This window comes from Rhinatrema bivittatum, chromosome 13 (assembly GCF_901001135.1).
Source record: "Rhinatrema bivittatum chromosome 13, aRhiBiv1.1, whole genome shotgun sequence".
NCBI lineage: Eukaryota > Metazoa > Chordata > Amphibia > Gymnophiona > Rhinatrematidae > Rhinatrema > Rhinatrema bivittatum.
This window is the reverse complement of record NC_042627.1, coordinates 44,255,318-44,282,331: the sequence shown is the minus strand read 5'-3', so window position 1 is coordinate 44,282,331 and position 27,014 is coordinate 44,255,318. Positions and strand designations below refer to the sequence as shown.

General features: G+C 44.8%; 1 protein-coding gene across 4 annotated transcripts in view; it reads right to left on the bottom strand.

The window, feature by feature from the left end:
• ADAM10 (ADAM metallopeptidase domain 10) overlaps nucleotides 1-27,014 on the bottom strand; it is a 482,781-nt gene that overhangs the window by 35,096 nt on the left and 420,671 nt on the right. For all 4 annotated transcript variants that reach the window (XM_029574420.1, XM_029574421.1, XM_029574419.1 and 1 more), the window contains exons 11-12: nucleotides 24,411-24,561; nucleotides 1,353-1,536 (exon numbers count right to left, since the gene is read on the bottom strand). In XM_029574420.1, coding sequence (XP_029430280.1) covers nucleotides 1,353-1,536; nucleotides 24,411-24,561 — 335 coding nt within the window. The remainder of the gene's footprint in view (nucleotides 1-1,352; nucleotides 1,537-24,410; nucleotides 24,562-27,014) is intronic.

Here is a 27,014-nt window from a genome sequence, read left to right as displayed (position 1 = left end):
CAAGATATCCACAATGAATATGCATGTGATAGATTTGCATAAAATGGAGGCAGAACATGCAAATCTCTCATGCATATTCATTGTAAATGTCATATATATAGATATATATATATATATATATACATTCAAAGGGATTTCCATAGGTAAAACCATGACTTAATTTGTAGACAAAATGGATGGAAGCGTGAAGCCAGGGCCAGGTATGAACTGTGCAAAGGGGTGGGGGCTAGTGCAGGGTGTGAACTCTCTCTCTCCTCCCCAACCACAAGATCTCTTTACACATACACACATGCACTTTTCACACTCCACTTCTGTGGAGTAACCACAACTGATTTACACCTCTAGGTCCAGAAAAAAAAAAAAAAGGGTAGTAGATCACCTGCTTTCAGTTCTTCTGCCAGAAATTAAGCCCCGGGTAACAAACACAAAAAAGATTTGAATTAACACAATTTTAAAACGTGTGAATAGTAGTTCCAATCATGAAGGCCAGAGCTGAAGCCTTAATTATTGGCACTGCTGCTCTCAAGTTTCAAACTTGTGTCAATTCAACTATTGTGTCTGTTCTTTGCTCTGCAGTATCTGTTTCAGGATCACATCCCTTCCTTTCCTCTTCCCTGCAGCATAGGAGCGGAAGGGCTGGATTAAGTAGCAGAGTAGCTATTCCCCACTTCTCCGTAGGCTGCCTGCTAGGGAAGTTAAGTGGGGCTGGAGCAGAACACTCCTACTGCTCTGCCTCTCAAGTCTGAAAAGAAGTAGCAGAGCTGCCTTCCAGGCCATTCCCCCACAAATTAAGCTCTGGGTAATGCACTGTTTTACTTTCAGAAATAGGTTTGATTATTGCCCACCCTCTATGCAATTGAAAGTATGCACACACGTCAGCCATGAATGAACTTTTATCTGTATATTTTGTAGGCATTCCCAGCAGCGGGGTTAGATTGAGAGAGGCAACTAAATACATAATTTTTCCTAAAAAAAAAAAAGTATGCACGCAAAGGCAGCATTATTTGTGAGGGTACTTTTCAGGGAATAAAATTAAAACCACTGGCGTAGTATTGCTTTTATTACTGGTGCAAACCTCATGGGTAAAAACTTGCAGTTTTAATTATTCACCCCTATATGACCCAATCAGATCCTACTCTATGTAAATTGCTTCAAAATGGTTGCCATCAGGGGCAATCGAAATTTAACTGGTTTTTTTTTTATTCATTAGTACTATTTTTACAAAAGGTTTCCTTAAGCACACATTTTTCTGTTTCATGAATACTTGCTAGAACACTACCCACACCATCGAGCGAGTACAATTTAAGGCAAAAAATAGGCAAGTTCCCTTATTAGTGTTGAGTGAAACTTACCCCACTAATGCAAACTTGTGTCTCTCTGTTGCAATCGGTGAAGTTTTTTTTGGGTTCAGACGCTTGGCAAAAAGCCGTAGTGCCACTGCATGTGCCAACATGTGCACACTCTGATTCCTCACGGCATTTTTCAGTACTTGATTTGAAACTACATTGTTGAGTACAACATGGGCCTTGACTGGGGCTTTAAAAAAAAAACAAACCACACACATTACAATTTGATAAAGAAAACTAAAGGATTTAAAAAAAATAATCATGCAAGCTTCCATTAATTTCTCATTTGTAAATATATATTTTAAGTTGCAAATGCAATGGGTTTAATGCAGAAGAAATATCTAGCACAGAAATAAGTATTTTTTATGTAGGATAAACCTATGCTGGTTAAAGTCCATTTACTACAGTGATGTTTTTCATGTTTTCGCTTTTAATAAAGGACAATTATTTGCCCTTTCAATACTACTAAATCAAGAGGACACTGCATGAAACTAACAAATAGATTCAAAACAAATCATATAAAGTACTTTTTCACTCGTGTACTATCAATCTATGGAATCTGTTGCCAGAAGACATGATCAAAGGTTTGGACAAGTTCCTGAGGGAAAAGTCCATAAAACATTAGCCAGGTAGACTCAAGAAAGCTCTTACTATCCCTGGGAGTAAGTAACAGGAATTAGATCTTTTTTATGGGATGTACCAGGTACTTGTGACCTGAATTGGCCACTACTGGAGACAGGATGCTGGGCTTGGTTTCACCCATCATAGCAATTCTTATGCTTTCTGCTTTGAAAGGATCAGTATGTTTTATTGAAATTTAGGTTAGCTCTTCACTAAACAATACTGTAAAATAACAAAACAAAAAAAATAAGCTGAATGTATTTGTAATTGTTGTGCTTAGAAGACATGTAGACTTGAAATTATCCTACAAACACCTCATGTTGTGCCAATATGTTTAACTTTTGTTTTCCGTCTAGAATTACAAATGCTGCAGATATTAAACACTTTCCAGCTGGATGGTGGTCCTCTAAAGTTTAAAATGAGTAAAATCTCATATTAAAAAGTTTGGACAAGACAGAAAAAGATCCTACTTTCATGCAGTTACAGAATGACTCCAAATGTAACCTTTTCATTTTCAAAATATTTTTTACATAAGTAACTAAGAAAAAAGAAAAGGATGAAAAATAACCTATACTCCTACAGATTTTCAGAGCAGGTTTAGCATAGATATAGCAATATTGCTTATTTGTAATAGATGTTCTTTGTAAACAGCAGGACAAATCAGTCATACAAGTGGAATGCCATCATCTGATGGCACCAACATGGACACGCTCTCTCTGAGTTCAGAGAAGACTGAGCATGCACAGGAGTTCCTGCACACAGGTTCTGAACAAGTCTCCTTAGACAAGTTTCAACTCTAAGGAGTGGAGGGGTAGGACTGTGTGGCTGATTTGTCCTGCTGTCTATGCAGAACACCCATTACAGTTAAGGAACTTTGCTTTCTCTGTGGACAAGCAAGACAGAAATCAGTCACACAAGTGGGGTCCTTCTAAGCTGAGGATTGCATAAAAAATCTGTATGCCTTATGAAGAGTATGCAACTCTTAACGTGTGGCAGGTGGAAGAACTGAAGCTGTTATTCAAAGAGCTTTTTCAGTTTGATTTGCCCAAGGGCACTATCTCTGAGAGTCCTCTTGTAGAGAACAGTGCTTGACAAAAGTGCAATGCTTTCCAGATAGTCTCAATGGATGCCAAGTTGAAAAAAAAGCTACTGAAGTCAGTTACTTGAATTTGATGAGTCTGGTCTTTAATGGGAAGCTTTATTCGTGCTTCCTTATAACAAAAAGCAATGCAATCCAAAAGCAAAGAGAAAAGTGCTCATTTTCTGAGTATTTTAATTATGAGAAATGAACACACGTTCTAAAGATCGACAGACCTACTAGGGTCCTTAAAATCTGAACAGAAAAATCTACTATAGGCTTTCTTCAGTGAAGTTGGCACATCTTAATATTACAAGGGAGAGGGGCTTTCTCTGCAGCCAGTTCCATCTTCTAGAATTCCTTACTTGATGATATCCGGACACAGATTTAGGTAAAATTTTTCAAAAAGGCTTTAAAAACGTACTTGTTTAAGGCATTTTCTGCTCAATGAAAAATGAGCAAGTATTTTTATGACATTTTTGGTAAAAGTCAATTTCTATATGTTTATTTGGTTATGCTCATTATGTATCTTTAAGCCACTGAAATATATGATAAATAAGGGTTATACATTTTAATAAACTGAAATTGAAAAGATTTTCTGAGAGACTTATTCTCTCTAGCGAAAAAGTTAAGCTCTTCTGGAGTCCAATGTATGGAGAGACTTTGTTTTGCTTTATTTGAGTGAGTTCTTGGAAACTATATAGTGAGAACTATAGATTGGTTCACATGGAATTGTGAAACTACTTTTAATAGAAATTTAGGGTGAGGTCTTAGAAGTACTTTGTTCTTGAATATTTGAGTGAACAGAAGTGTCTACCATTAGAACCTGGAATTCTCACTCTACGAGCAGAAGTAATCGCCATCATGAACAGGAATTTCCAGGTCAAGATTTTTATGTTATTTGTAACCATGGGCTCAAATGGAGGATACACCAGTCTTGACAAAACTAGATTTAAAACCTATTGAGATTGAGGGACTTTTATGGGAGGATGAGGATGAAAAAGACCATTAATAAATTTTGCTAATAGAGGAATGGGAGACCTTCTGAAAGATGGTGGTAGGCTGCAACAGCACAGATGTATTTTAAAAGAACAAGATTGTAAACCTACCTTGGAAAAGTGAAGAAGATATTATAGCAATGTGGTTATCTTACAATTAAAGGATTACACCAAAGAGAAACTTTTCCATTTAAAGTTGTAGAAGCATTTTGTAGACTGTTTCCTTGATATAATAATAATTATATCAGAGGAAAGAGGCATGTCATTCAACAGTCTGCTCTCAACAGCCATGCTGTCAGAGGCAGAGAATGGAGGTTCGGATAGAGAAGAGATCCTTTGTATTGTATTAGGCAATATGGGAATATTTTTAGGTGGATTGGCTAAATTATAGACAGTCTTTGGAGTCAGGGAATCAGACTTGGCAAGGCATTAAGTTATTAGAATCATTCTCCCTTTGTCTCTTCAAAACTTGGAGATCATTTGGCAATTAGAGGAATTTGGGTGGCTGGAAGTGAAAGATGGACATCCATATTCAAATATGGATGACAAAATTAAGAAAATCATTAGGAAGCATTGGCATGTTTTGAGTTGGCATCAGGCTTTCAACAGACCTCTTTTTTCAAACACGAATAGGCTGAACATCAAACATCTTGTTAAAGCACAGATTCCAGTGCAATAAGACACCCAGGACATAATTACAGGTCACAATCCATGTAATTGTGATTTCTGTGGAGCTATTTCTGGAATAAAATGGCATATTGCCAATTCAGATAGTCATTCAAAGACAATGGAACACTAATTATCATTTTATGCCATCTATGCTGTGCAGTGCCCATGTTCCAAATTGTACATGGGGAAAACATCACGCTCAGAGTATGCCTGATAGAGCACAGAAGTCACATTTCCACAAGAGATGAACAGGCACCCATGGTATGTCACTGTTTAAAATTAGGACATTTTTTTCAAGTCCTGCTTTGGACTGTCTTGGAGCAAATCCCTCCCTGCCCACAGGGAAGTGATCATAAAACACAGCTTAAATGACGCAAAACGTTTTGAATATTTAAACTTAATACAGTGGTTTCATTTGGTTTGAATGACAGGATAGATTGGCATGCCCTCTGATGTTCTATTTATATAATTTCTTTGAAGTTAGATATAAATTTACATTTGATTGATAGCAGGCATTTTGTACCTTTTTTCCTTTTAAAATGGCGGCGGTAAACCGCCAACAGGCCACAGGACTCTTCAGTTGCATACATGGATGACAACAGCAATAGCGGCATCATTTATTGAAAACTTTGTGATAGTAAGTCATCATAACCCCAGGTTCATCTTTTATAGACTGCTTTGTGTTTTGTTACTGTTGTGCTTTTAAATGATGTAGGGATATCTTTTTATGTGAAAGTTTGCTGTGTTTTGACATCTCATGTATTCTTTAGAAACCCAGATTGCTACAATTACAACTAGTGTGATCTGAGTAACCCCTGAAGAAGGAAGAAAGCCGCCTTCTGAAACATTGCAATGTCGGGTGAAAGAAGAAGGTTGTTGAAAAGGTCTTGGACATTAGACACACTTACTTTGCCAGTGGATATATACTCTTTTCTTGGTGGACCAGGCACTCAAATAAGTGAAGTTCCTTATTATATGCTTTAAGAGATGGTTTTTAAATACAGCAAAAATTCTTAAAGATATAAAAACATAGAAATGATGGCAGAAGACGACCAAACGGCCCATCCAGTCGGCCCAGCAAGCTTTCACACTTACCGTATTTTTCGCTCCATAAGACGCACTTTTTTTCCCCCAAAGGTGGGGGGAAAATGTATGTGCGTCTTATAGAGCGAATATAAAAAAAAAAACAAACAAAAATCTAACAAACCCCCCCCCCCGACTCCCCCAAGACCTGCCGACTTAATTTCCTACAATCCCCCACCCTCCTGACCCCCCCCCCAAGACCTGACAAATTAATTTCCTGCAACCCCCCACCCTCCTGACCCCCCCCCCCAAGACCTGCCAAACGTCCCTGGTGGTCCAGCTGGGGTCCGGGAATGATCTCCTGGGTGTGGGCCGTCGGCTGCCAGTAAACAAAATGGCGCCGACGGCCCTATGCCCTCACTATGTCACTGAGACCGAGCGCTGCTTTTGGTCGGTCTCAGTGACATAGTGAGGGCATAGGGCCGTCGGCGCCATTTTGTTTACTGGCAGCCGACGGCCCTATGCCCACACTATGTCACTGAGACCGACCAATAGCAGCGGTCGGTCTCAGTGACATAGTGTGGGCATAGGGCCGTCGGCTGCCAGTAAACAAAATGGCGCCGACGGCCCTATGCCCTCACTATGTCACTGAGACCGACCAATAGCAGCGGTCGGTCTCAGTGACATAGTGAGGGCATAGGGCCGTCGGCGCCATTTTGTTTACTGGCAGCCGACGGCTCACGCCCAGGAGATCGTTCCCGGACCGCTCCTGGACCCCCGCTGGACCACCAGGGACGTTTGGCAGGTCTTGGGGGGGTCAGGAGGGTGGGGGGTTGCAGGAAATTAATTTGGCAGGTCTTGGGGGGGTCAGGAGGGTGGGGGGGTTGCAGGAAATTAATTCGGCAGGTCTTGGGGGGTCAGGGGGGTGGAGGTTGTTAATTTAAAGGGTTGGGATGGGGGGGGGTTTTGGGGGTTCCCAGAGAAAGAAAAGTTTTCTGATCTGGGGAGTGGACCGAAATGGCCCTCCCCAGACCCGAAAACAAAATGGGGAGAAAAAAAAAAGCTATGCACTCCCCTAATTTGCTCCATAAGACGCCCAGACGCAGAGCCGGTTTAGCACAATTTTTTTTTTTTTAAATTTTCCCCCTCTGAATCCTAGGTGCGTCTTATGGTCAGGTGCGTCTTATGGAGCGAAAAATACGGTATGTTTTTCTCATACTTATCTGATATTCTTGGCCTTTATTAATAACTTTTTGGTTCTATTTACCTTCCACCCCCACCATTGATGTAGAGAGCAGTGCTGGAGCTGCATCTAAGTGAAGTATCTAGCTTGATTGGTTAGGGGTAGTAACTGCAGTAATAAGCAAGCTACTCCCACACTTGTTTACCCAGCCTGTGACATTCAGTCCTTGTTGGTTGTTGTCTGAATATAAATCCTCTTTTCTTCATCCCCCTGCCGTTGAAGCAGAGAGCTATGCTGGATATGCATTGAAAGTGAAGTTTCAGGCTTATTTGGTTTGGGGTAGTAACCACCACAATAATCAAGCTACTCCCCTGCTTTTTTTGTGAATGCAAATCTTTTTTACACATTTCCTCTTGCAGTTGAAGCATAGAGCAATGTTGGAGTCACATTAACCGTGTGTATGTTTATTGAATAAGGGAATTAATCTCCAGGTAGTAGCTGTCATTCCCGCAAGCCACCCCCATGCCTCTTCTCTTCATTCACATCCTCTAGATTTTGTGGATCCACAGTGTTTATCCCACGCCCCTTTGAAATCGTTCAGTTTTGGTCTTCACTACTTCCTCCGGAAGGGCGTTCCAGGCATCCACCACGTTCTCCATGAAGAAATACTTCCTGGCATTGGTTCAGAGTCTTCCTCCCTGGAGCTTCAAATAGTTACCCCCTGGTTCTGCTGATTTTTTTCCAACAGAAAAGGTTTGTCATTGTCTTTGGATCATTAAAACCTTTCAAGTATCTGAAAGTCTGTATCATATCACCTCTGCTCCTCCTTTCCTCCAGGGTGTACATATTTAGATTCTTCGATCTCTCCTCATAAGTCATTCGATGAAGACCATCCACCTTTTTGGTTGCCCTTCTCTGGACCGCCTCCATCCTGTCTCTGTCCCTTCGGAGATAGACTCACTTTTTTTTTTATATGAGTGACTGATGATAAACTTTAGCACAAATAAACTGGAAGCACAAATTTACTGTGTCCACCCAATGCTATATGATGGTCAACCATATACTATTTTATATGAACTATTTTCCCATGTCTCATCTATAGAAGTGAGATTATATTTATGTTTACTTAAGATTATTCTCACTTTTGTTTTTTTCTACAAAGTAGTGTACACCATATTTGAAGCTATGACTTGCATAAACAATCTAGAAATCAATTCAAAACCCCTATTACCAGATCTGATTACTGAAAAACTATATTTTTTATATTCTGATAATTTATTGTAGCAACTCAAGAATTATCCAAAAATGTAGAGATTACTTACCTGAATCTCGTTTTCCTTAGTGTATGCAGATGGACTCAAAACAAGTGGGTATAGCGTGCTCGTGGCTAGCAGTTGGAGACTGATCTGACATCAGCATGGGTACATATACCCCCACAGGAAGTGAAGCAATTCAGTAACATTCCTTGCAAAGCTGTCATAGCTCCATGAGTACTGACCGATCGATTAAACAGGATTACCCTGACCGGTTGATAGTAGCTGGAGACCGCCAGGATTCTCAACCGGAAGGCGTCGACACCCGGCAGGGTGGATGCCCTATGTAATAAAACATGGCTTACCTTGAGCCTGTGAAATCCCATGAAATATTGGCAGCCGGGCGGGATGTGGAGTCCATCTGCATACACTAAGGAAAACGAGATTATCAGGTAAGTAATCTCTACATTTCCTAGCGTGTAGCAGATGGACTCAAAACAAGTGGGATGTACAAAAGCTACTCCTGAACTGGGCTGGAGGCTGCCCGAGGTCCGTGTAGGATTGCCCTTGCAAATGCTGTGTCCTCCCTGGCCTGGACATCCAGACGGTAAAATCTGGAGAAGGTATGGAGGGAGGACCACGTTGCCGCTTTACATATCTCATACACTAATACAATAACCAACCTCGTTGCCTTGAGTTATAGGCTTTACATATCTCAGCAGGCAACAGCATCCTCGTTTCTGCCCAAGAGGCCGCTTGCGCTCTGGTAGAGTGGGCCTTGACCTGTAGAGGCGGAGGTTTACCCGCATCTACGTAGGCTGCCTTGATAACTTCTTTGACCCAGCGGGTGATAGTTGCCCTTGAGGCCGCTTCCCTTGCTTCTTCCCGCTGTGTAGAATGAACAGATGGTCCGTCTTTCGTATTGCTTCGGACACTTCCAGGTATCTGGGCAGTAGCCTGCCTATGTCGAGATGGCGTAGAACTCGACCTTCTTCTAACCGTCTGTGGTAGGTAAGGAGATGGTTTGGTTGAGGTGGAAGTGCGACACTACTTTGGGTAAGAAGGAAGGAACTGTGCAAAGATGGATGGCTTCTGGCGTGATTCGGAGAAACGGATCACGGCAAGACAGTGCTTGTAGCTCAGATGCGGCGTGCTGAGCATACAGCCAGCAGGAACACCATCTTCAAGATTAAAAAACGGAGGGACAGGCCACGAAGTGGACGGAAGGCGTGTCCCGCTAGAAAGTCCAAAACTAGGTTGAGGTTCCACAGAGGTATGGGCCACTTCAGTGGCGGCCGAATGTGTTTGACTCCTTTCAGGAAAAGTGAAATGTCTGGGTGTGTGGCAATGCTATTGCCGTCACTCCGTGGACCGTAGCAGGGAAGTGCTGCCACTTGGACCTTGATGGAATTGAGGGACAGACCCTTCTGAAGACCATCTTGCAGGAAGTCCAAAATGATAGGAATCTTAGCGGCATGAGGATTGGCGCTATGAGCTTCGCACCAAGCTTCAAATACTCTCCAGATCCTTATATAAGTTAGCGATGTGGAGAACTTGCATGCTATGAGGAGCGTATCTATTACCGGTCCCGAATATCCTCGGGTCTTCAGTCTAGCTCTCTCAATGGCCAGACCGTAAGAGAGAATTGAGCCGGATCCTCGTTAAGAATGGGACCTTGGCGCAGCAGATCCCTGTGCGGAGGCAGGGGTAGTGGAGTCCCCGCCAGCAATCTTCTCATGTCTGCGTACCAGGGTCTTCTTGGCCAGTCTGGGGCCACTAGAAGAACTAGGCCTTTGTGCCGCTGAATCCTGTATATAATGGCACCCAGCAGAGGCCATGGTGGAAAAGCGTACAGCAGAATCCCCTGGGGCCATGGTTGCACCAGTGCATCAATCCCCTGAGACCAAGGATCCCGCCTGCGGCTGAAATATCTGGGTACTTGAGCGTTGGACCTGTCCACTAGGAGGTCCATGCCCGGGGTCCCCCACTGATTCATAATCATCTGGAACGCTGTGGGTGACAGTTGCCAATCCCCGGGATGTAGACTTTCTCTGCTGAGGAAGTTCGCCGCGGCGTTGTCCTTCCCGGCGATGTGGATGGCGGAGATGTCCTGGAGATTCGCTTCTGCCCAAGTCATCAGGGGAGCTATTTCCAGTGATACTTGTCTGCTTTTGGTTCCGCCCTGTCGGTTGATGTATGCCACCGTGGTGGCGTTGTCTGACATCACTCTGACTGCTCTGTGTCGTAGTCTGTGGGCAAGTCGCATGCACGCTAGCCTGACTGCCCGTGCCTCTAGTCGGTTGATGTTCCATCCAGACTCTTCTCTGCTCCATCGCCATTGGGCGGTGAGTCCTTCGCAATGTGCGCCCCAGCCACTCAGGCTGGCGTCTGTTGTAAGCAAGGTCCAGGTTGGAGCGGACATCCTGGACCCCCGGCTCCTGTGGCATTGCTGCAGCCACCATCGCAGCTGATTCCGTACCCTGGCTGGCAGAGGGCGGTGTACGGCGTAAGTTTGTGATCGCGGGCTCCACCTGGATAGGAGTGCGCGTTGTAACGGCCTCATATGCGCCCGTGCCCATGGTAACACCTCCAGAGTGGATGCCTTCAGGCTGAGGACTTGTAGGTAATCCCAAGCTGTGGGCCGGACGGCGCGCAGCAGCGCCTGCAGACGACTCTTGAGCTTTTCTCTTCTTTTGGGAGACAAGCTGACTGTCTGCCTGAGTGTCGAATAGGACTCCTAGGTATTCCATCGACTGAGACGGCTGTAGGGAACTCTTGTTTAAGTTTACTACCCAGCCTAGGTTCTCTAGTAGAGCAATCACTCAGCTGGTTGCTCGATGGCTTTCTTCTGGCGATTTTGCCCTGATCAACCAATCGTCCAGGTAGGGATGGATGAGAATTCCCTCCTTCCTGAGGGCCGCCGCCACTACTACTATGACCTTGGTAAAGATCCGCGGCGCTGTGGCTAACCCGAAGGGTAACGCCCGAAACTGAAAGTGTTGGTTCAAGACTTTGAAACGTAGGTAGCGCTGATTATCCCGATGGATTGGGATATGCAGGTAGGCTTCTGACAGATCTAGGGATGTGAGAAACTCCCCTGGCTGTACTGAACCTTTGACCAATCGCAGGGTTTCCATGCAAAAGCTGGGTACCCGTAGGTAGCGGTTGACTGACTTGAGGTCCAGGACGGGCCGGAAAGTGTCCTCCTTTTTTTTGGGCACTATGAAATAAATGGAATAATGCCCAGAATTTATCTCCCCTGCAGGCACTGGAATAATGGCCTTGAGGGAGAGAAGCCTCTGTAGGGTAACATCTAGCACCGCCCTCTTGAGGGGTGAACAAGGAGATTCCACAAACTTGTCTGGCGGGAGCCGAAGAAAGTCCAGGTAGTACCCTTCTCGGATGATAGTGAGGACCCACTGGTCCAAGGTAATCGCGGCCCACCTGCGGTAAAAGAGGGTCAGTCTGCCCCCTATGGCTGCTACCCCCGGATGGGCTGGCTGATTGTTATTGTGGGGTACGGCCGGGGCCAGAACCCGAGCCGGCTCCCCTCTTATTGCACCTGGGCCGAAAGGACTGGTTCCTGGCTTGCGACAGAGGTGCCTGGTAGCGAGTCCCGTAAGGGTTGAAGCGCCGAGAGGTTCTACCTCTGGGTGGTCTAGAAGACGGGCGCTGCCTCCTCCGTGGTCTGTCTCCTGGTAGACGAGGTAAAGGCGAGGCGCCCCATTTATTGGCCAGCTTCTCCAGGTCGCTGCCGAACAGGAGAGATCCTTCGAAGGGCAGTCTCGTGAGATGAGTCTTGGAAGAGGAGTCGGCCGACCAGTTACGTAGCCAGAGCTGCCTCCTGGCTGCCACTGAGGACGACACTCCCTTGGCCGCCGTACGGACAAGGTCGGAGGCTGCGTCAGTAAGGAAAGAGAGAGATGACTCCATCCCCTCTCCCGGGGCGTTGTTCCGAGCCTGAGATAAGCAGGAACGCGTCACCACCGTGCAAGCAAGTCGCAATTCGCAGGGACATGGCTTCCACCTCAAAGGCCTGCTTCAGGATGGCGTCCAAACGCCGGTCATGTGTATCCTTGAGGGCCGTCCCTCCTTCCACCGGGATGGTGGTGCGCTTCACAATTGCGCTATGGCGTCTACCTGCGGGCACGCCAACATGTCCTTTGTTGCCGGGGCTAAGGGGTACATGCCAGCCAAGGCCCAACCCCCCTTGAATGGAGCCTCCGGTGCAGCCCATTCCAGATCGATTAGCTGCTGTGCCACTCGTAGGAGGGGAAAGTGGTGAGAAGTTTGGCGCAGGCCCTCTAACAGGGGGTTCCCTCTAGGTTCCCCTGGGGTGTCATGGCCCGAAAGGGCCAGTTCAGACAGGCATTGCGAGATCAAGTCTGGAAGATCCGCCCTGGTAAAGAAGCGCCGCATAGTCCGATAAGGTTCTACCCCCGAGGGAAGCTCTCCCTTCTCGGGGGGCTCATCTTCTTCTGCCGGGTAGTCTGAATCCCCATAATCGGGGCTATCAGGTGGCGAGTGACCGCGCCTAGGCCGCGAGGGTCCAGGGGCCGGGTCATTCTGGACGTATGGACCCGGTCGGGGAGCTGACTGCATCGCGACAAAGGTATGAATCCCTTTGAATAATTCCACCCAGGAGATCGAAGCCATATCTGGCCGCGTGGGAACCAGGCCCCCCTGGTTCACTGGCTGCTCCCCGCTGCTGGTTCCGGGGTGTTCCCTGAGGAACCGGCAAGAACGCTGGGCTGTGACTGGCCCTGGCCCAGTACTCCCAGGGCCTGTTCACTCTGGGCACATAGGGAGTCTGCATCCTCATTCTGTGTGGCCCTGAGGTTGCATGCAGAGCAGAGATTGATGCCTGATTCTGGAGGTGCCGGCACTGCCGAAGCCTGGTCACTCTTATTCTCCATGCCGCCCGTGAACTCAAGAAGAGTCTGCGCTGTGCGCGAAAGCAGGCACCTGAAACCAGCGCTCAGCAACGCGCGCTTAACAATGTGCGCCTATAACGTGCGCCGAAGGACTTGCGCTTTAGCAATGTGCGCCTATGAACGGGCGCCTAGCAACATGCGCCTAACAATGTGCGGCTATAGCAGTGCGCCTATAACGGGCGCCTATAATCGGGCGCCTAAGGACTTGTGCTTAGCAATGTGCGCCTATGAACGGGCGCCTAGCCACATGCGCCTAACAATGTGAGGCTATAGCAGTGCGCCTACAAGCGGGCGCCTATCACGCCTGTGCGCCGATCGCGTAGCAACGGACACCTATCGCCGTGTGCGTAGTAATAGGCGGGACGCTTTTAGGTAATGGCGGGCAGGCAGACGAAATGGCGGCCTACTCAACTGGCCGCCCCAGAGGCACACTCTGCTTCTCCTCGGAGACCAATAAGTAAATATATATATACGCCTTACCTTGTCTTCGGCGCTTCCCGGCTGCAACCTGGGCGGTCTCCGGCTGCGGGGGCAGAGGGGGTTTACCTTCACCGCCGCGCTCGAGGAGGTGCACCTGCTGCCTCTAGGCCGCACCCGAACGCGTCTCGCTCGGGGGCCAAGTCCACGCCGGGACAGAGGCTGCCTCTAGGCTGCGCCCGAGCCCTACTCACTCGGGGGCAGGTCCCTGCCGCGAGTCGGCCACCAGACCGAGGCTCTTACCTCCGAGGGACCACGAAAATCACCTCGGGAAACTCAACTGGGGGAGGGACCGACTGGTATCACCGCAGGAGTGCGGGGCTCGTCGTCAATAGATAACGTCTAGTGAATTTAGTAGTTAGAATTTGGAAGAACGCTCAGCGAGCGTGAAGGAGCTCCAAACTGCTTTGGAGATGGAAATTACTGAATTGCTTCACTTCCTGTGGGGGTATATGTACCCGTGCTGATGTCAGATCCGTCTCCAACTGCTAGCACGAGCACGCTATACCCACTTGTTTTGAGTCCATCTGCTACACGCTAGGAAATGTCAACATACATAGATGTAAGACAAAAATTAAGTTAAGGAATGAAGATATAAGAGGGTCAACTCTTCCATTAGCAACCTAGGTGGTTTCTTAGAATTCCACACCTTGGTGGGGAAGTAGGCTCATGGTCACCAACAGAGCTCAATTCTGCTGGCAGCTGAAGACCACAAGAGAAGGCCCATGGCCGCCAGCAGTTCTTATCCCAGTGGTGCCTGAAGATTTTGGATGAGGTGATACCCATCACCTCATCCTACAATTTTGGGGGGGGGGGGGGGGGGGGGGAAGAGGGGGGAAGAAGCAGTACTTGCCAGGTACTTGTGACTTTGATTGGCTACTGTTGGAAACAGGATACTGGGCTTGATGGGCCCTTGGTCTGACCCAGTATGGCATATCGTATATTCTTAGAGGACAGGAGAGAGGGGATGTTGCAAGACTTCTGGTTGCCTAGGGCAAGGGTGGGCATCAACCTTTTATGTGCTGAGGCCATATTATATGTTATCGACCATAACAAGGGCAGGAGGGGTACCCTTAGAGCTCTTTGACAGCAATCAAACCCCCAGCACTTGCTGCAAGCATTTCAGTATCCAGCAGGCTTAAGTACTCTTCAATCATGGATCCTAGCCTCTACCAAAATCAACAAAACCTTCAATCCAAGAAGTGCAAGGTGTTTTCCTGGCTAGCAGATGTCTTCACCTCTGTCACAAATGCAGAATAGACAGACCGACCCTCACCAAAGAAGGTCATAAAGTAGAAATAGAAAGGTATAGACAAAAAACTGAACTGGAAAGCATTAAAAGCCAGACTCACATGCATTACAATAATGCAAAAATAGAAATATCACTATTACTCATAAAACAAAATCAAGAAATATAAAATCATTAACAGTCAGTAAACCACAACAAGAATTTCAAAACTGTTGACAAATAGAGCAAAGTGATAAAAAACCCCCCCAAAAACTTTTAAACATTTCCCAAAAATCAAATATTTTAAAACAGCAGGCACAACACCCAATAATTAAAACTAATAAGGATAAAAAAAAAAAAGTTTACTTTTCCCCATATCTTAGAAGCTTTTCATTTACAGTCACCCTGAGATTGCAATGAATTAATAGGGGGAAGAAGAGGAGAGAACACATATTTCCTCCGTTCTCCCTCCTATGCACTCACGTTCATTCACACACACTTACACTCATGCACCCTTCTACCCTCTATTTCCTACCTCCCCCTTCCCACTCACTCACCTTTCAGTCATTTATCTCCTCCCCTCACTCACATCCTCCCTATCATTCAACTCCCTTTCCCCTCTGTCACTCAACCGCCCTTTACCCCTTTCCCTGTTCTTTGACACTCACCCTCCCACTCAATCCCCTTACTTTCCCTCTGTCAGGGGGTGGGAATCCTGTCAGCCCGTCACTGTACAGGATCTCTTCCTCACTGGCTGTGGGGTAGGAACCCCATCAGTGTGCCATCACATAGAGTCTCTCTAAACTGGCAGGGGGGGGATGGGAACTCCAGTAGCATGTCTCACAATTTCTCCTTCTCCTTGCTGGTGGGTGGTAGGAACCCTGCCAGCGCACTGTCATATGTGATCTCTCCTTGCTGAAGGGTGGGAACCCCACTTGCACATCATTAAATGGTGCTGATGCTCTGATCTGCCTGATTACAGTATGTCAAGGGTGACAACTTGGTCTTTGATATCAGCCACTCAGGCAGGCAAGTCAGAGCATAGGCGGGCCACACACAATGCAGCTTTGCAAGAGACAGGTGGGCCAGATGAAATGTCTTAATAGACCGGATTTAGCCAGTGGACTGTAGTTTGCCCACCACTAGCCTAGTCCTAATACCCTTGTATCAGCCCTGTTTAAGAAAAAGAACTAAATATTTATTCTGTGAATGAGAAACTCAAATATAAAAAGCAATGGAAAACACACAAAGAAAGAAAGGAACAAGGAAATTTCCCGAAAGTAGTTCAACAACCTACAGGAAAAAAGATCCAGGGAGATCTAGGAAAAGATGGACCAATGGTGATCTATAATGAAACCCCAACTGGCACTGCTGCCTAACCCATGAAAGATAATGTACATGAGCTTTCATGACTGTCATGTGGGGAGACATCCCATGTTTTACCACTGAAAAGCACCAAATATGAATCTTAATAGCCAAAGAATTATGCAGACCAGTGTTCTACAGGCCATAAACACTGTCACAGCTAAAGAAAAGAAACTTAGGCCAGATGAGGACTATAAACAAGCACTGAAGGATATTTATCAAGATCTGCCTGTTTGTAAGAGCCTGTGTAAATAAAACCAAGGCAGAGGGACAATACAGCCACTTAAGCTCATAAGCAGGAGTCACAGACCAGCCAAAGGTACTCCAAAGGTTAGAAGAACAACCATCCTTGGATATGGGGGGGGGGGGGGGGACACACACACTCAAACGGAGACAACACTGACTCCAGAATACAGTTGGCATACATGGCAGGATCACCCAAAGAGACCGGAGAGAGGAGATGTCCTGCTTAGGGTCAGAGAGTGACATGGAGTCAGACGGTGAGGAGCCGAAAGAAAGCTCCAGACAGCCCAGCAGGTACCAGACCCAGAAGCAAGTCTCCTTTCCGGACCACCCGCCAGCTCTGCTGGTACCAAATCCAGGAAGAAGCCTTCTCCCCTGCCCAAATTCTCTAGACCTCCAGCCAACATCTGCTTCAAAGGTGAACAGAGGGATATCTCCTGAAGTTGGGACCAGGGTAAGTAAGTTAGCCATAAGTATTAATATATTAAGCAGGCTAAGGTTTATGGCATTTTTGAAACCACCTATGGCACAGACGTTTCTTTAGGGTAAACTGGTGCTTAGTGGCCATGATGCTAGAGACAGGAATTATCTTCTAATGCTAAATCCTGCCAAATCTGATAAATAAAAGTCTAAATCTGAGGAAAACATGTTGTCTTTTTCCTGAACTTAGGATCGTGAAGTGGGAGGGGGACTGGATGTGTCCTGTAGCAGACCGGTCCCTGGAACCCCTCAACTTACTTACAGCCACACACTTAAAATATGGCTATTGTTCAACAGATTAAGCTAAAAATGACAGAACTAATCACACTAGGTTGCTCTGTTAAATACACTCACCTGACACCTTTTCTTTTGAGAATAAGACAATCCGAATGTTACAAGAAGTCCATAATCTAGGGGTGTTAACTGACCCTATACTCTCCATGAAACTGCATATCGCAGGTATTACACAAATTTCATTCATGAAATAAATTTCTTTGCCATCTCAAACCATTACTGATCTCTGTAGATTTTAGAACAGTACTTCAGTCATTTTATCTTTTCATCACTTGACTGCTTTAGTTCTCTTTATATTGGTTTACCTCTGAATACAGTTCGAGCACTTCAAATTATCCAAAATTCTGCAGCCCATATATTAACTGGAATAAGCATACAGGACCTCATCAACCCAGTTTTGATTTCACTACATTGGTTCACAATATAGTGGCATGTTCAATATAAATTAGCTTCCAGGATTCATAATCTGTTACATGTCACCTTTCCCTTCATTAATCCGACTAAGGTTATACACCCCCAGCCAATATCTGTTGGCCATACCTTCCCCACAACATGCCCAACTAAACTCAATAAGAGAAAGAGCTCTCAATAGCCGGCCCTAGCCTCTGGAATTCATTTCCACTGCAACTCTAATATTGACAACCCAAAACAAATTTTAAAAAGCTCTTAAGACATATCTATTCATGAAAGCCTTCAAAGACCTCCACAATCAGTAAACCAATTTGAAGATGCACTAGATTAGCAATATATATCCTAGAGGGCCCTCTGTCTTATCAGACAGGGTTTCATTTACAAACAGCATTTTAAATTTATAAAAAACATAAGATATGCCATATTGGGTCAGACCAATGGTCCATCAAGCCCAGTATCCTGTTTACAACAGTGGCCAATCCAAGTCACAAGTACCTGGCAAGTACCCTAATTTAGATAAATCAAACAAATATTGCTTATTAATTACCATAATAGTTTATGGATTTTTCCTCTAGAAACGTATTCAAACCTTTTAAAACCCAGTTACACTAACTGCCGTAACCACATCCTCTGGCAATGAATTCCAGAGCTTAACTATGCGCTGAGTGAAAAAGAATTTTCTTCGGTTTTAAATGAGCTACTTGCTAACTTGATAGAGTACGCCCCTAGTCCTATTATCTGACAGGGTAAACAACCAATTTACATTAACTTGTTCAAGTCCTTTCATAAATTTGTAGACATCATATCCCCCCCCTCAGTCATCTCTTCTCCAAACTGAACAGCCGTAACTTTTTTAGCCTTTCTTCATAGGGCGGCTGTTTCATGCCCCTTAGTGCAGTGAAGGACGCACAAATTTTCTCCAATGCAGCTATATCCTTTTTGTGATACGGTCTTATTTTAGTCAGGAGGATGGTAGTTTACTCTTATCGCTATACTCTTCCCCCACACAAGGGATTTCTACCCATATAGATGTATTTATTTAAAAGCTTTTTTATACCGGCATTCGTGTGGACATCATACCAGTTTACAGTATAACAGAAAAGCTAGAAAATACATGTAACAGGCCCTAAACAATGGAACGCCCTCCCTACCACTCTCAGGCTAGAGCCATGTTACGCCAAGTTCAGAAAAAAACTTAAAACATGGCTCTTCCGACAAGCCTACCCTGATTAAGTACACTGACTTCCGCAAGTATCTTGCCTACGCCTTGTATATTCCTGTAAATAGTCCGTTGCAGTTTTATTTATTGCTTTAATTCCTCCACCTCCTGCTCTTTGTATACTCCTCCTTGTTCGCCCTCCCTGTTCATTGTAATTTCTGCCTTTAAAGTTACATTGTAAACCGGTATGATGTATGCATACTAATACCGGTATATAAAAGTTTTTAAATAAATAAATAAATAAATAAATAATAAGAACGGGGGCGGGGGTATATAGAAGTCAGGATAGAGGGACAGTGCAACTGGAAAGACATTTTTTAAACATGAGTTAATTATTAACATGAGAAAATGTAAAACATATCTAGATGGGGAATGTCATAATTGCTCGATTTATATACAATGGAAGCATAATCACAATAGAGTACATGGCAAAGGAATCAATTTCTGGTGCCTGGTAAAAGGAATCAATTTCTGGGTACAGGAAGGTGTGGGAGAAACTTAATCGGGAAAGGCCTGTTTAAACAACCATGTTTTTAGTTTCTTTCTGAACTTGAGGTGACAAGTTCGAGACGGAGATTAGGGGGGAGGGAGTTCCACCGTGATGGGCCTGCGATTGTGAGGCACGCTCCCTTGTGGAAGAGAGGTGTGCTATTTTGAGAGAAGGCACATGAAGAGTTCCTTTATTGATGTTCTGGTGGGCAGATTCTGGTGTGCAGATGTGAAGGGTAGATCAAGCCAGTTGGAGTGGTGGGAGTAAATAGCTTTGTGGATGATAGTGAGGGTTTTTATAGAGGATGTGGGAGGGGATAGGAAGCCAGTGTAGGTCTTGGAGAATGGGGGTAATATGGTCTGATTTACGGACATTTGTTATGATTCTTGCCATAGCGTTTTGATTGTACATTTAGTCTCATGCAGGATCTTTATCCTGTTGGATTCTATGCCATCCCAGACATAAAGCGCCATCCTGCCACTGCGATATAATTTGTACCCTAGTACAGCACTATCCCTTTGGTTATTCTTTTTCTACCATGTCTCTAAGAAGCTAGTTACATCTATGTCATTTACTGCTATACACTAATTCTCCAATCTTACTTCTTAGACTTCTGGCATTAGCATACAAACACTTCAAATTGTGTTTTTTTGTTTGTATTTATATTCTGGTTTTCAGTTGACAGGGATAAATTGGAATCCTTTATAGCTCAGGTGAGATATATATATATATATATATAATGTATTTATTTTATTTTTTATTACTGGAACCTCTGTTGGGATGCTCTAACTAATGTTTCATTAGTATCTTTTGAAGATACCTTTCGAACCATGTGCTGCTGTGCGACTGTCAGCTTTCCCCTTTGCTCTAGTTTAAAAGCTGCTTTATCTCCTTTGTAAAGGTTAGCACCAGCAGCCTAGTTCCACCCTGGTTAAGGTGGAGCCCATCCCTTCGGAAAAGACTCCCCCTTCCCTAGTTCCTTAAAAAACTGCATCTCTCTTCCTTGCACTGTCTCATCCACACATTGAGACTCTGGAGCTCGGCCTGCACCTGGAACAGGGAGCATTTCATAGAATAAGAACATAAGAAATTGCCATGCTGGGTCAGACCAAGGGTCCATCAAGCCCAGCATCCTGTTTCCAACAGAGGCCAAAACCAGGCCACAAGAACCTGGCAATTACCCAAACACTAAAAAGATCCCATGCTACTGATGCAATTAATAGCAGTGGCTATTCCCAAAGTAAAATTGATTAATAGCCATTAATGGACTTCTCCTCCAAGAACTTATCCAAACCTTTTTTGAACCCAGCTACACTAACTGCACTAACCACATCCTCTGGCAACAAATTCCAGAGCTTTATTGTGTGTTGAGTGAAAAAGAATTTTCTCCGATTAGTCTTAAATGTGTTACTTGCTAACTTCATGGAATGCCCCCTAGTCCTTCTATTATTCGAAAGTGAAAATAACCGAGTCACATCTACTCGTTCAAGACCTCTCATGATCTTAAAGACCTCTATCATATCCCCCCTCAGCCGTCTCTTCTCCAAGCTGAACAGCCCTAACCTCTTCAGCCTTTCCTCATAGGGAAGCTGTTCCATCCCCTTTATCATTTTGGTTGCCCTTCTCTGGAGGTCCTGGATTTCAGCTTTCTACTTAAGAGCCTAAATTTGGCTTCCAGAATCTCCCTCCCACATTTTCCTATGTTGTAGGTGTCCACATGTACCATGACAGCCAGCTCCTCCCTAACACTGTGTAAAATCCTATCTAGGTGATGCGTCTCAATTAAACCTTTAAGAATGCCACATTGAAATGAAGTTGGATTCTAGCCTCAACCTGGGTGAAATCTAACAAGATGATTTCTCTCTTTAAATTGCTGATATAGTGCTTTATGCTGTTCCATCTTCTACCAGGTAGGCATGTTACCAGGCGATTTTCACACCCACCAGCCACCCAGCTGTCTGCATTCCTAATAATCAAATCACCAACTATGACGGCCGACCTAACCCTTCCCCTCCCGGGCAGTAGCCCTGGGAGACATCCTTGGTGCAAGAGAACAATGCACCACTTGGAGAGAAGGTACTTGCTACAAGATCATTTCCTGCTGCACCAGGTTGATGCTCTCGGATCTTCCTATTCTCCAAGGCAGCACCAGGGCTGCCAGACTGGAGTTGGGACTTGGCTACTACGTCCCTGAAGATCTCATTTATATACCTCTCTGTCTGCCCCAGCTCCTCCAGGTCTGTTACTCTAGCCTCCAGAGATAGGACTTGTTCTCTGAGAGACAGGAGCTCTTTGCATCGGATGCACACATACAATTTTTCACCGGCGGGTAAAAAAATCATACATGTAATACTCAATGCAAAACACTGGGAGGCCCCCCTCTTGCTGCTGGACTGCTACCTTCATCTTACATTTGTTCAGTTCCTAGTTAAGTTTTAGGTTGCTATGGGAGTAGAAATGCGTACAATTAGGGTCCTTTAAAAATATTAGTGTATTTACTATATATCTGGTAGTGACCTACAAGGGAATGATCAAACTCTTGATAAGGTGCTGGGAATTTGAGACTCAGTTAAAAGGTTTTTTTAAATATAAATATATATATATATATATATATATATATATATTTTTTTTTTTTTTTTTAAATGTGAAAGTGACACTGCCTATAAAGTAAAGGATGAGCTAGGGGTTGGTGGGTTAGGAAATACAAACATAAAAACTTCTGTTTGCCTTCCTTTCTGACTACCTATTTAAAACCAAATATGTTGAGTCTTCGATTGTTTGCAGATTAACATTTTATAGGTCTTTTGTGTTCCCCGCCCCAAACTTTGAAGGGCATGGGCTACAAATATTTTAAATTAAAAAAAAGGATCATCCAGGTCCTTTCCTCAAGTTGCAAAGCATATGAAGAGACCTAGATAGTCTGGAATGTTCATGATCACCATCATCTTTGGATAATTCTTATTTTATTTTATTTATTTAACAGCTTTTCTATACCGACATTAAAGTACACATCATATCGGTTCACATAATAACAAAAGGTTGGAAAGTACAATTAACAGGGGAAGGGGGAAGGACAACTGATAGAAGGTCCAAACTGTGAACCTGAACAAACTAACTGAAGGAGAGAAGCATGAAAGAGGTAACATGGTTAACAAGAATGGGAGTATGTAGATTATACAAGGTTATTTGATTTACAAATTTACAAATGGGGCTGAATGAAATTCCATAGTCAACTGGGGTGAATTAGTTCAGGGAAGCCTGGTTCTAGTCCGGAAAAGCCTGGTGGAAAAGCCAGGTTTTTATCAATTTTCGGAATTTAAAAGGGCATTGCTCTAGACGGAGGTTGGGAGGAAGAGAGTTCCAAAGGGTGGGGCCCGCAATGGAGAGGGCACGCGTCCTTGTTGATGAGAGACTGGCTTAAGTGTCGGGACTTGTAGGATGCATTTGAAGTTTGTTCGGGTGGGACGGGCAGATTGAGCAGGTTGGAGTGGTTCATTGAGCCATAGGGAGTTATGAATGTAGATAGCTTTATGAATGAGGGTAAGGGTTTTGAACAGGATACGGGAGGAGATAGGGAGCCAGTGCAGGTCTTTGAGGATGGGGGTTATATGATCTGATTTACCTGCATTACTGATTATCCTGGCTGTCGCATTTTGAAGTATCTGGAGGGGTCTGATGGTGGAGAAGGGAAGGCCAAGGTACAAAGAGTTGCAGTAATCTAGCTTTGAAGTTAGGGTCGCTTGGATAACAGTTTTGAGATCATGAGTATGGAGTAGGGGCTTGAGCTTTTTTATGACCATGAGCTTGTAAAAACCTCCTTTTATGATGGAGTTTATGAGGCTCTTGAGGTTCAGATGAGGGTCAATGAGAACGCCTAGGTTTCGTACAGAAGGTTGTGAGCTGAGAGGTGAGTGACGGGTCATTAGAGGAGGTCAGCATAGTGGTCTGTTGATTATGGATGAGGAGTAGCTCAGTTTTAGTAGAATTGAGGGTGAGCTGAAGGGAGGTGAGCAGGGTGTTAATTGAGGCTAGGCATTTCTCCCAGAAGGAGAGGGTGGCAGTTAGAGATTCATGGATGGGTAAGATGATTTGGACATCATCTGCGTAGATGTAGAATCTGAGTCCGAGATCAGATAGATGTTGGCAGAGGGGAAGAAGGTATATGTTAAATAGGGTGGAGGATAGGGAGGAGCCTTGGGTACTCCTTGCGAAAGGGTGAAGAGGGAGGATTCTGAAGGGCCAAGTTTTACGGAGAAGCGTCTGTTGGTGAGGTAGGATCTGAACCACAGGAGGGCGGTACCAGAAACACAGATGTCGATAAGGCAGGAGATGAGGAGATCGTGGCTTATCGTATCGAAGGCTGCTGAAATGTCTAGGAAAGCAATGAGGAAGTTATGACCTTTGTCAAGGCCAGTGAGAAGGAAATCTGTGAGGGATAGAAGGAGGGTCTCAGTGCTTAGATTTTTGCGAAAGCCAAACAGAGGAGTGGAGTATGTTATTGTTGTCGAGGTACTCCATGAGCTGGGTGTTTACTACTTTCTCCATGATTTTTGCAATGAAGGGGAGATTGGAGATAGGACGATAGTTGGAGGGGTCTTTGGGGTCAAGGGAGGGCTTCTTAAGGAGGGGTTTGACTACAGCATGTTTGAGGGGATCTGGGATTACGCCAGTGGACAGAGAGCAGTTAATAATGTCTGCCAGCGGTTGAGCAATCGTAGTAGAGATGGAGAGTAGCGTTTTCGTGGGTAGAGTGTCAGATGGGTGGGATGCAGGCTCGGATTTTTTGAGAATTGCCTCAATTTCCTTAGAGGAGGTGAGGTCAATGGTGTTGAGAGAGTTGTTAAGGGAGGGGGGGGTGGTGGTTGGGCTTGGGAGAGGGGGGCATGTGGGTAGCTGCAGGGGGAAACCTGAGGAGTATGTTAGCAATTTTGTTGTATCTTATGGTTAAATTCTTATGGTAGCCCATCACTGATTTCATGGAAGAAATGCGATCAAATTAAATAAAACTAATTTAAAAGATATCACAGCATTCAAAGAATCCATTATTGCCTTCTTTTAAGCTACAGGAACAACATTATAACTAAAAATTAATCCATACCTGCAAGATTTGCCAGGTTTTAATTTGCATTTCTTATCTTCTGCCTGGTTTGCATCATAACAACAATCATCTTTACACTGGTCACTGTAGCCACAATCACATTGCTCTCCTTGTTCTACCAAACCATTGCCACAGATGGGTTGGCCAGACTCTGGAAGTAAACATATGAACAGATTTCTCTAAGCACGGTAAAAAAACAGTATGGAATAGCATATTAGACATTTATTTCAAATATTTACTGCTACAATCAAAGAAACTTTCAAGAATTAGCTGTCTGATAAGGGTTGTTGGATTTGCATATCAGACTTTTTCAAGACCACTCCCTGACAGTTTCTACAAAATTCTGTGCCTTTAATCTGTTGTGCTCGACCCTGGCACAAAAACAGACAAAATTTACCTTGCTATATATCCAGCATGACTCCGTGTCTGGTTCGAAGGAAAAGCTCAACTGTTTGAAGATATGGAGAAAGCACAGCAATTTGTTAATACCATCTAAATGGGTAAAAAGGAAATCTGTTCAATCGGAAATGCTCAGTCACCTGGGCTACAGATTGAACTAATTGGGACCTTGGGGTCAAAGAAATATTCCTATTTTGTGTCCTAGAACTATAAATGATTGGCTTTCTCCCTTAATTTCTCTTCAGCTGGGCCAGCCAGGATGAAGTGAGAATCTGTGGTTGCAGGTGGTTTGTCTTAAGCCAAATGCTATTTTTCCCTGCAGAGCACAGTTAGATCAGTTGTACTGGAGATGACTGAACGTCTCTTCTTCAGATTCTGTTTTTTGTGGTATCCTGGGACCTTGATGCCTAATATGACCATTTTCACTCGGAAATGTGAAGTTTATCAGCCCCTTTTTTGGCATTGCTATTTCAGACCAGGGACACTGAATGGGCCTATAAGTTTTACAACATGCAGTCCCCTTGTGTTTCTTGTTCTTTTAATGCTCCTTTTCATTAATTTCCCTCCTTGTCTCACAGCGGATGTTAATGGGCTGCATGGGGATATATATGGAGGGTGAGTGGATACGTTTTTTGCCTAAGAGGATTTTAAGACGTGAATGGCAGGTTCAGGTAAGGGAGAGCAACGTTTTTTCAGGCAGAATAAGGTGGATTGTTATGTTAACGGTCTGGCTAGGGGTAGTGGTATAAGAGTTCAATAATGTGTGGAGTGCCTGGTGTACCTCCTGGGTAGGTTAGAGAGGAAAATTCAGGGGTCAATTGTTGAGAGTTCAATGGGGACTTTAGGGAAGCTTGCCCCTCAGTCTTGATTGAATTCCACCAAGGGAGTTGCTGGTTGCAGGGGTTAATCTGGTTTCTTGGTCTTTTTCTGGAGTGGAAGTTGGGTGGTGTGGGCTAGTGTTTGGTTCTCTGGACGGAGGCAAGCGTTACTTCCCTGTAACAGGTGCTCTCACAGGACAGCAGGATGTTAGTCCTCACATATGGGTGACATCACAGGATGGAGCCCTGTACGGAAAACGTTTCTGTCAAAGTTTCTACAAAGCTTTGACTGACTCTGGCACACTTGCCAGGTTTTAATTTGCTCAGCCTGCAATTATCCCTGTGAGCCACAGGTGTCTCCCTCAGTCTTGTCTTATAGCTAAAAGCGCAAGCGAAACTAAAATAAAGCAAATGTTGCTTACCTGATGTAACAGGTGTTCTCACAGGACAGCAGGATGTTAGTCCTCACAAATGGGTGACATCGAGAATGGAGCCCACCACGGAAAACTTCTGTCAAAGTTTAACAGAACTTTGACTGGCCCCTACTGGGCATGCCCAGCACGGCACTGACCCTGCAGCCAGCAGGGGTCTCCCCTTCAGTCTGATTTTCAAAGCTACAGGCAGTGCCGAAAAAGTAAAAATAAAACGAACCCAACACCGCGGGGTGGCGGGCGGGTTTCGTGAGGACTAACATCCTGCTGTCCTGTGAGAACACCTGTTACATCAGGTAAGCAACATTTGCTTTCTCACAGGACAAGCAGGATGGTTGTCCTCACAAATGGGTGAGTACCGAGCTGAGGATGTCCTGACTTGCACCAAAGGCACCCAACGGCGTGCAACAGGCACAACAACTGGGGTGTAATTTGGGAACGGACATCCGCACCCTACCGGGAAGGTGGAAGGGTGTTGGTACATCATGTTGGAAAAAGGTTACGCAAGACAGATTGGCCGAAGATGGAGTCCTGTCTTCCAGCTTTGTCCAAATAATAGTGGGCTGCAAAGGTATGGAGAGAACTCCAGGTTGCAGCTTTACAGATGTCAGGAAGCGGCACAGATCAAAGGTGTGCTACTGAAGTCACCATGGCCCTCACAGAGTGTGCTTTAAAACGGTCTTGGAAAGGAATGCCAGCTTGCTGATAGCAAAAAGAAATGCAGTCCGCCAACCAGGAGGAAAGAGCCTGCTTACCCACAGGTTGTCCTAACTTGTTAGGATGGAAAGAGATGAATAATTGAGTGCTCTTTCTGTGAGAAACTGTACGGTCTAGATAAAAAGCTAGAGCTCGTTTACAGTCTAAGGTATGCAGAGTCTGTTCCCCGGAGTTGGAATGGGGCCTGGGAAAAAAGATAGGTAGGATGATGGATTGATTGATATGAAACTCCGAAACTA